This window comes from Falco punctatus (assembly GCF_963210335.1).
Source record: "Falco punctatus genome assembly, chromosome: 9".
Taxonomy (NCBI): Eukaryota; Metazoa; Chordata; class Aves; order Falconiformes; family Falconidae; genus Falco; species Falco punctatus.
The window spans coordinates 19893160-19903249 of NC_137589.1; the positions used below are offsets into that span (position 1 = coordinate 19893160).

Sequence of the window (10090 nt, forward strand, 5' to 3'; positions counted from 1 at the left end):
AGCCCAGCATTTTTTCACAGCTCCCTCCATCCCACAGGCGTGCGCCCCTTCCTCCAGGCTGCCCACTGCTGCCTGCTGTTGAATAGCTGCCTGGAAAGCACAGGCAGGACATATAGATCTGTTCTTACAGAAAAGCCTTCAAAAGCATGTACCTACTGGAGTCCTCATCAGGGTTGGGGTACTGGAACTGTTTTCATCCAATAAAATAAAAATTATATATATATATATATATACACACACATTTTGCACAGAGCTGTATGAAGACGTGAGCTGGGCTCTGTAAACAGCCAGGCAAAGCTGGGGCTTTTCCAAGCCCACCTGGGTCATTGGATCCCCTTCACATTCACGTACCATTGCATTCCTCGTGGCATCAGCCAACCTGGCTCTGTTAGACTTCATCAAATTTCCTGCTCCACTTGGGTTTTATTAGCTGCTTAACTCCTCTGCAAAGCAGGGTTTTGGCTGGTTTTGTTTTACTTCCTTCCCAAGGAATCTAAGTACAGGCAGTTGTGCTAGGATCAACTTGCCTGATACACGTATCTCAGGTCCTTCCCACAGGAGACATTCAGGTCACCAGGGCAGGACCTCTCCAGTAAGGGCCTGTCCCAACACCTCCGGCCAAGGAGGTGAAGATCACAGCAAGGTTCAACCAAGAGCCTGGAGCACCAAGGCAAGGTGGTGGTGGTGAGGCAGAGATCAGGGCAAGGAGTCAATCACAGATCAGGTCCAAGCGGCAAGTTGGATGGGCTTGGGTGGCAAGTCAATGATGATGGGGCAGGTCCAAGGCATTGCTCTTTATTATACAATAAGAGGAGGTGGGTTTAATACAAAAATTAGTAGCTAGGAAGGACAAAGCATTGGGCATCTAGCACAAGCATCAAAAACACTCTTGGATTTTATATACCCAAATTACGCTGATGACTTCCCACCAACTAACTTGCTTTCAACTTGCACATCACTACAAATTTGGGCTGGAGTGGCACTCCTGCTACCTAAAAGCTACCTAACAGCATCCTGGTTTAGCTCGGTGGCAGAAGCAGTAATGCCTGCCCCAAGAGGAGGTCTGCTGGGACACCACTACCCTCTCGCAGCCCTGCCACGGGGTGTTTCACCTGGGATGAGGCACCCCAAAGCCAGTTCATGGGTTTACAGCGAAAGCCGGGACTTGCTGAGTCAGGCGGCCGGAGGAAAGTGCTGGGGCAAGGCTGGATTAAAATATGAAAAAGCCTGGTCCTGAGCCACAGCCCACTTGGGTTTGTGCTGCTCTGCAGCTCGTGACTAATTATATATGGCACAAGAAATAAAGCAGCCCAGGCTTTCTCGTCTGTGCCTTCTCCCAAAGGCGGGATGCAACACGCTGCTGATTGCAGCGATGACCAACAGGCAAAGTGGGTACCGCAAGGACTTGTGTGCACATCTGATCAGAGCAGCCTAATAAATGAAACAGAAACCGCAGCAGTCGCCTTGGCATTTACAAAAAAAAACCAAAAAAACCCACACAAACACAAAAACACCAAAAACACCATTGCAAGAGGCATGCACGAACCTGCCCAGTCTTAAAAAGGAGCAGTTCGGGTTGTATTTCTGCATTTTGCGAAGGTTGTAAACGTAGCAGCAAGAGAGGCCAGACGCCATCCGAAAAGCCTCTACAAGCTTTCCTTAGACTCTTGCCAAGTGATCAATCCCACCCTCAATGATCAATTTGCCTTGTGACTCCAACCCTCAGTTTTATTTGGTTTAATAGCACCAAATCAAATTAAATCCGGGAAGGTTGGGACTACCAATATTTCTAACATGAGATGCTGTCTGCAGCTCTCAGAGAAGGTCATTCCCAAACTCAAAAACGGCCCTTTGAAGACAATTCCACTGGAAAGAAAGAAAATACTATTTTTTTCTTCTTTTATGGAAAACACCAAACTCCCTTCTGAAAGCTCGCAGAGGGTGAAGTCTCTTTTCCAGCTCTTCTGCATCTCCCCAGGCTATGGGAGAGATGAACTGGCTCGGCTGGCCCAGTGCCAGCCTCGCTAAGGGGGGGACCCCCCAGCACCCCGGGTAAGCAACTCCTCCATCACGGCTGGGTAAAAAAACCTCCAACTCCCACAGGAATTCAGGAAATTCAGGAAATTCTGACACTTCAACACAGCTGAAATGTGGAAAAGTTAATAAAGCAGCTCCACTCAGCCAGAGAAGCAAACAGCACTGAGGAGGGGGAAATCCAGCTGCGTGCATAGTATGTATTTTTCCTACACGATTCACACTTAATTTGGACAAAAAGTCCCAGAAAGCCAGGCTATGTGAACACAGGCACTGTCGTAGCCACCGCTCCCCCTTCATCCAGAGATTGCCTGGCGAGGGCATCGGGGGATAAGTAGAGAGATGCATCTGCCCTGCGCAGAGAGGGACAGCACCTTGCAGCAGCACGGCATGTGTGGCACCAGGGCATGGTCCAGAGCTGCTCAGTCACTATTTTGGTACCTCTCAAGCCATCTTTGCACAACACTTTGCAAGCCATCTAACACAACACTCTGCACTCCTTGACTGCTTTTCCCTGCTCTTCATACTGAGGCAAGAGAGGTTTTGGGATGTCTACAGACAGGGAGCTGCTTCACCTTGGCTTTGCCAGGTGACCCAAGAACCAGGATTCAAATCTAGATCCTGGTGGGTTGAAGACATGGAGACATGCTCAGTGCTAATTAGTTAATTAGGTTTTCAGCCCAAATGGGGCCTTGTTTTCATCTCACTGCCAAAAATTAGGATTATCACATGGGAGAAAAGCCCTCATACCCAAGTAAAAAACAAACCAGCTGACGACAGGGGGACCTATGCAACAAAAGGGTCATCCCCTGCTCTGGGCATTAAAACCAACACCTTTTTTAGTCCCAAAATCAACCCCACAGTTCAGGAGCTGCAACGAAAATCCTGGAAGACAAACCCATGCTTTCCGCACTGGGGCATCATTATGGGGACTGTTTCTCCCTTCGTTCCACATTAATTACCGTTCCTGAGGGCTTTTGTGCTCTGCTTATCTGCTGCCACCCATCCAAAGGAAGCCAGGGCGACTGGGATGGAAAATGCTGGCTCTACAGTTTGCAGGACACTGCCATTTGGTGCAAATAACCCCTGAGAAGAGTGGGGGAAAAGTCAGCGACAAAAAGCAAATACAGTGCCTACAGACAATAATTCTTCACCCATCTCTGCAACCAGCAAAGCACGAAGGAAGCAAGGTCAACCACAGGCTGCTAAAGCCGGTATGGAGATACGGGATGCCTTCAATGTAGTGAGATGTGTCTGCCAGGGGAGATTTCTGCCTAGCGCTACTTTACCAGTTAGGAATTTGGTGGCTTAGATCAGCTTTGAAATTATGTTATGGACGACAGCATCTTCCCACCCTGGTACGAGACACCCTTACAAAAAAAAAAAAAAAAGCCCATATTTTCATGCGTGGATGCCTGCAGCAACTAATAGCCACGGACAGTGCCATGGGTTTGGCATCTATGAAAAAAAATCATCTCACTTACATGGCTAAATATGGATTTAGGAAAGATTTAATGTGTACTCTCTTTTTCAAGAACTGGGTGTTTTTTCCCCTCATTATTTATAATCTCAGTCTCTGTTTATACACAGCGTAAGCTCTTTGTGTACACAGCCTTCATCCACAGCATCCCACAAGGCTTCCTCTGACCAGAAACAAGCAGCCAAATGCCGTCTACAGTGCACGCTATACTGGGATGCAAAAGCTGCAATCCCCTTTTGAAATTTGTGGGTAACTTCCAGCAAAAGTGCACAGCAATTCCAGGGTATGTGCATATCAGAGAGCAACAAAGCTACCTCCACCTGGTGCTCCCCATGTTAAATTACTCCTTATCTAGCACGACATGAACAACAGTCCTGACCACATACATCCCTCCCAGAAGCTCTACTGCTTCCTTGCTGGGTCCTGCCAGAGGTACAGCATGGTCATGAATACCATCCTCCCATCCCATCCATGCCCATCACTGCATTTTGGTTCTGTTTCTTGCTCCATTTGCTGAATCAAGTTCTTTTCACTGCTTTTTTGAGGTCCTCTTGGTCTCATGACTCCTCCAACGGGGAAGAACCCTGAGCACATATAAGCCATCATGCTAACTTAAGCCAGAGGACCATGCAGCAACCTCCACCAGCCAGAAAATCCAGGAAAGAGAAAAACCAACTGCTACACTGGATGTATCACAAAACCCTCTTTACTGGGGAAGAAGCAGAGCCTCTCCTCAAGCTCTGTCCTCCTGACCTCTTCCCCCAGTCTGCAATCGCCACATGTGCTTTGCCAGATGATGGGAAATTGCTGCTTGAGGCCAGGGCATTTATTTGTTGGCCATGGAGCAATAAACAGACTGTAGGAACTAAAAAAGAAAAATTTTTTTTTTCCTATTCTCTAGTGCTGCTGGAGCTCTTCATGAAGAAATAAAACATCTGCGAGACAACACATCAGCAATCACGATGCTAACATCACGTCCCAGATACTTCAGAAATGGGGCTGCACGAAAAACATCCTGCAGAAGCCCTCGGCGTTTGCAAACCACCGAAGCCCTGCACATCAGCACAACGCAGCCAGCTCAGCTAATCCCATCCTGCAAAGCAGCAGCAAACCCCCTGCAGAGCTGGCTGCAGCAGGGGTTAATGAAGGTAAAGAAAGATGAAGCAAGTGCCCAGAGCTGCTGATCCTGGGGGAAAAGCCACTTCTCCTCTACATGAGCTTAAAAGAGTGGGCTTGGAGGTACCATGGATGGCCAGACAGGTGTGGCTGAATGAATCCACATGCAAAAGCATCCTGCAGTACAGGCTACACCCTAAACCCGTATCGCTACCACCTGCAGCCAAGGGATGGCTGGAACAAGGGCAAAAATAATGACAACCCCCACCTGAGGTGTGCAAGGGGCTGAGATGGAAGAACTTGGGGTTAAAGCCTATAAAAGTCTGAAACAGTTAAACTAAAGTCATTTGAGATGGACCCTAACAGCAGAGTGGGCTCTGAGGGAGAGAAAACCCCTAACACCGTCCTTGCTGCTTCCCGACCATGGTGAGACATGGACTCAGCTGCCGACCGCTTCCAGCATCCCTTCGCTCACAATGCCAACGGAAATGATACCTGCACTGCAGTACAGCCTGCACACTTTAAAAACAGGTCTTCGTTCCAGATGCAGCACTACTACTTGCTTGCTGGAGCTATAGGAAATACCTTTAAAGCTTTCAAGCCTGCCCAAATGCACCAGCCCCAGCACGACCCATGTCACGGTGAAACTTCTGTAGTTCACAGCCTCAGCTGATTCCAAAAAAGATGCTTCAAAAGCTGTGGATTATGTGCTAAAATTGTTGGCAAAAATATAAACTACTATATGTAGGTGACATATGTATTTCTAGCTGTGCTGCTCTATCATTTCTGCTTGTATAGTAACACCAGGCACTGTATAAAAAGAAAGGAATGCCAAACTGTGCTTGCAGACAAAATTGGCTTAAGGGACTCCCAGAATAAACCAAAAAAGAAATATATATATATATAAAGCAAAATAAGGCGTTTATTCCTACCCAGGAGTAACATAAGTAGTACCAGGAAAAAACAGCAAACACTGGCACCTAAAACGAGAATTAAATTGGCTCAAAGGCAACTTGAAGGGCAATGGGCCAAAGGGTATAAAAAAAATAAAAAGCGGTTCCTCGAGTGTGTCAAAGGTAGAAAACCTACGGGCAGACCAGACACTGGAGATAAGGAGGTAACGGAGCCATTTAAGCAATTAAACCCTGTGGCAGCAAGTTACCAAGACTGAACTGTGCTCACCCCGCAATCAGAAAGCCAAAAGGCTCTGAGCATGTGAGCAATTAGGGGAAAAAAATAAAAAATAGGTCCTCCCCTAAAAAGATGCTTAGAGGCCACAAGCCTGCTTGCTAACAGTGATTTCAGGGGATGCTCGAGCTCGCTCAGCCTCATTTAAGAGGTGGAAAACACAGAGATAAAAGTTCCTGAAGCCATCCCAAGGTAAACCATGGGCGAAAAAGGATGAAGCAGCATCACTGGCAGTGTGGGTACCCATCCCGGGGATGGGGCTGAGCCCGTGGGCACAACAGCACCTGGCACGGTCCACCTCTGGGCAGGAGGCGGCTCAGGCACGGGACAGGCAAGTCTTTCAACCCCTTGAGATAAACGTAGCAGCACACTGGTCGGAGTGCTCTCACGCAGTGCCCTGCCCCACTTATGCCACAAGCCACGCAGGGCAAGGGTACCCATAGCTGCCCACTGGTCAAGGGCCACGTAAAGCGCGGCCACCTCACGCACCACCGAAACATCACACTTCAGGCCACCACATCCCACCTCTGACGAGAAAGCCACCGCAGAAGGCAGGCGGCACACTCCCACGGCCCCAGCTTACCAGTCCGTCGCAGTTGCTGATGGCCACGGCGGCCCCGGGCATGCCCGAGATGTCACCGGTGAAGAGGCACCGCTGCTGGAGGGGCTCTCGGAAAAGCACCTCGAAGTCCTCCTGCCACTCGGCCACGGCGCCCGGCGGCACCAGCCGCCGGTTGGGCCTCAGCCGGAGGTGCAGCTCCTTCCCGAACACCGTCACGTTGAAGTAGAGCAAGCGGCCGGCGGCGCCGTGCCGGGGGGGCCCATCCAGGGGGCTGCGGGGCAGGCGGCGGGGCGGGCGCGGGGGGCAGGCGGCGGGACCCGTCCCGGTCCCGGTCCCGGTCCCCGCCGCCGCGCCGCCGGACACCACGTGCGAGAGGAAGCGGCCGCGGCAGTCCGCGCTGAAGGGGACGGTCACTCCATACTCGCCGAGTTTGCCGGACAGGAGCAGCTCTGCGGAGGCAAGACGGAGGGAAGGGGCTCGGCGCCGTGCCCGCGGCGGGGTGTCGGTGGCCGGCCCGCCCCGGGAGCCTTCGGCGAGCCCCGCCGCAGCCCGGCCGGCCCAGCGACTGCCCGGCGCGGCTCCGCTTTGTAGTTTTAACCGGGCGCGTCAAACGTAGCAGAATAAACTCGGGCTGACGCGCCCCTCGCACGCCAAGCACGCCAACTATTTCTCGCCCAGCCTCCATCGCCCCCAGTTGCCCACCGCAAGCAAACCCCCGCCGGCGGCCGCTCTCGCCTTTCTCCCCATCCTCCGGGGTGCCAACCACCTGTCAAAACAACCCCCCCGACCCCCGGGGACACCCCCCAGCCGCCGGGGCCGTACCTGGGGCGCTGCCGGCGGCCAGACAGCCGTGCAGGGGGACGAGGCAGGAGAGCACCAGCCGCAGATAATCCATTTGGGGCCGGCGGCGCGGCGGGATGCGGGGCCGGCGGGATGCGGGGCGGGCGCCGGGCGCCGCCCGCCTCCCCCCGCCGCCGCCGCCGCCGCGGGGCCGTTGGCGCTGCCGCCGCCGCCGCTGCCGCCTGCGGGGGGGGGGGGGGGGGGGGGAAGGGGGGGGGAAGCGGGCGGCGCCGCGCTGCGCGCCCGCGGCCCCGTGCGCGGCGTGGGACGGGCCGGGGGCAGGGTCTGCGCTAGGGGGTGGGAGTTACCGAGAGTTAGGGCTTTTCTTATTATTTTGCTATTATTTTATTATTATTAATAATTTTTAAAATATTTTTTATTTACCTTTTCGTGTTGTTGTGCGTTTGTATAATTTTTTTTTTAAAGTTCTCGGGTTGCGTTTGGATAGTTCTTTTCCTGGAGATTTTTTTTTTTTTTTAAAGAAAAAAAAAAAAAGCCTTTTCGGGCAGCCGGCTCCGGCCTGCCAGCCCGCCCTCCCTTCCTCCCTCCCTCCCTCCCGCGGCTCCCGGCGCGCCTCGCCTTTGTTCGGGCAGGGCTGGAGCCGGGCGGCCGCGGGGCAGCGGGAGCCCCCTGCCCTACCCCTGCCCCCCGCGCTGCAGCGGGACCCCGCGCAGCGGAGCTCCCGAGGGGCAGCCAAATCGCCCCCTAGCACTTCAAACAGCTGCTGCCTCGAGAGGTGCGGGTAAACATCCTGCTCAGACACATCTGGGATGATCTGGGTTGTTTGGTTTTACTCCGCCCCTCTGTTCAGGGGGAGATGCGGTGGGAGGGGGGCGCTTGCGGGAGAGCAGCGCCCAGTGTCTGGGTGCCGTGTCGCCGGCTCTCCAAAGGTGACCACCGCTTGCGTTTTCCCAAGGGCATCCCTAAAGCTCCGCAGCTGGGACCGCACCGTTCAGCATGCATCAGGCTCCTTACAAGGGCCAAAAATAAAAAATAAACAGAATTTCAGCAAATATAACACCAAAGTAAAGGAGCTTCCCTCATCACTTATTTTCATTGCAGAAGACACTGGCCACGTCAGTGCTTAAAGCTCAGGGCAGGGGATGGGATGCCACCAGAGCCCTCTAGAGCATCTATTTCAGCATCTATTGCCCAAACCTCACCTCCATGCAGAGGAACATGCCTTCTGGTGCCGTTTGCATTTGCTAGGTCCAGCTATTTTTTTGTTCTTCTGAATCTCATTCTGGACAGGACTCCTAAAACCAGCTCCAGGGAGGGGGCTGTGCTGCGGCACCGGTAATACCAGTTGTGCTGGTTGTGCATGGTTTATACTTACCTGGGGCCTTGTGGGCAGGGAGCTACACAAAGCCTGTCCTAAATGGTAATCCCTGCCTTGAAGACCTCGTCACCTAAGCCCTCACAGGAGCCAGAGCACAATGAGAAAGGCAACCAGGGAAAACAACGTGCCAGGCTGCAAACTTCACGTCAGCTTTACCATTAGGATTATTATTTTGGATCTCCTGGTAGGACCTCGATTAGGAGCTTTGCTGCCTGCCCAGCAGCACAGTGGTGCCACGAGCTGCAGAAGAGGACCCCGCTGGAGAAAAGCCAACCTTTGGCAAGCCCTGCTCACCTCTGCTGGGGATGTGGGTGGGTGGTGGGGCTGCTGAGTGCTGGAAGAAGGATCCACACGTGGGGATGGGGAACCCCTTGGAGATGGTCCTGCTGCAGCCGTTTCTGCTGAAGTGCTGAGGGAAGCGGTACTTCAGTGCTCTCCAGTTGTGTCATGCAGAATGGGTGCTGCCTTTGAACCTGCAAATGAGGATGAAGACCCTTGCTTTCTAGCTGGGTGAATGGGTGCTTTCTAGCTGGGTGAATGGGTTGGGTTTTGGGGAGAGAGGGGGAGACTGAAGTCTCGGTGATCAAAATCCAACCAAAAAAACCCTGTAAGCCACAAGATGCCTCCAGAAAAAGAGATGAATAAGGTTACTTCAGCTAGAGAAAGAGAATTTCAAGTTGGAAAAACAGATTTTATTTCCCAATTTAAGTCTTTGCATGCTTCTGTTGCTTAGTGCAATATGTAATTAAATAGAAGAAGTGATATGTAAGAGATTCTTTGCATGAAAGATAAAATTTGTGCTCTGAGCATTTTAGGTGATTTAGGCAGATATGCACCCGTTAGAGCATTAAAGCTGGAACAAGCCCTTATTATGACTAAACAGATTTATGACAAAACACATAATAAAGAGCATGCTTTACTTGTGAAGAACAGATCCGCAAAACATCATTTAATTACTTTTTTGCAGAGGCAGAAACTATTTCTTCATCTGCAAGATCCATGAACTCATCCAATCCCTCTAGACCATTAACACTTCCCCGATGTTACCGAACTGTTGGCTTCAGCAGTGTAAATCGGGCAGAATGACGATGGCCGTGAACTGACATGCAGCTGCCCCCACATGCGGACCTTCTAAAAGTAATAAAGAAATGGTTTTGGGTACCAGTCCTATAACTTGCTGTGCATGGTGAGAAGACAAACCTAAGGAGATCTCTTGAGCTCCCAGATGCCAAGATGTTAATTTGTCACCTTTGCAGTGGCATCATCCCTACCCGTTAGTCTTACCTGCCTGAAACATCAAAATGATCCACTGCAAGTGGATTTTTGAGTTATCTCTACCATCATATACCTATGATGGTGTATACCATCATTTAAAAAACTGTTGTTATCTCCAGCCTTCTTTCTCCCAGTTCCCAGCACAAGGAGAGGATGGGAAGAGTGAAAAAGCAAGGCAATTATGGGATATTTCTTGCTAGAAGAGCTAAATTGAGATCCGCAACAATTTATTTTTTTGTTAATAAATTAACAATGG

The 10090-nt window shown here is 51.4% G+C and overlaps 1 protein-coding gene across 4 annotated transcripts in view; it reads right to left on the minus strand.

Moving 5' to 3' along the window:
• ADAMTS14 (ADAM metallopeptidase with thrombospondin type 1 motif 14) overlaps positions 1-9023 on the minus strand; it is a 40957-nt gene extending 31934 nt beyond the window's left edge. Inside the window, exons 1-2 of one of the 4 annotated variants that reach the window (XM_080401569.1) lie at positions 7203-9023; positions 6402-6829 (exon numbers count right to left, since the gene is read on the minus strand). In XM_080401569.1, coding sequence (XP_080257695.1) covers positions 6402-6829; positions 7203-7275 — 501 coding nt within the window. In that variant the 5' untranslated portion in view covers positions 7276-9023. The remainder of the gene's footprint in view (positions 1-6401; positions 6830-7202) is intronic. The other 3 variants (XM_080401567.1, XM_080401570.1, XM_080401568.1) reach the window with 3 other exon arrangements.
• Between the last annotated feature and the right edge of the window lie 1067 nt (positions 9024-10090).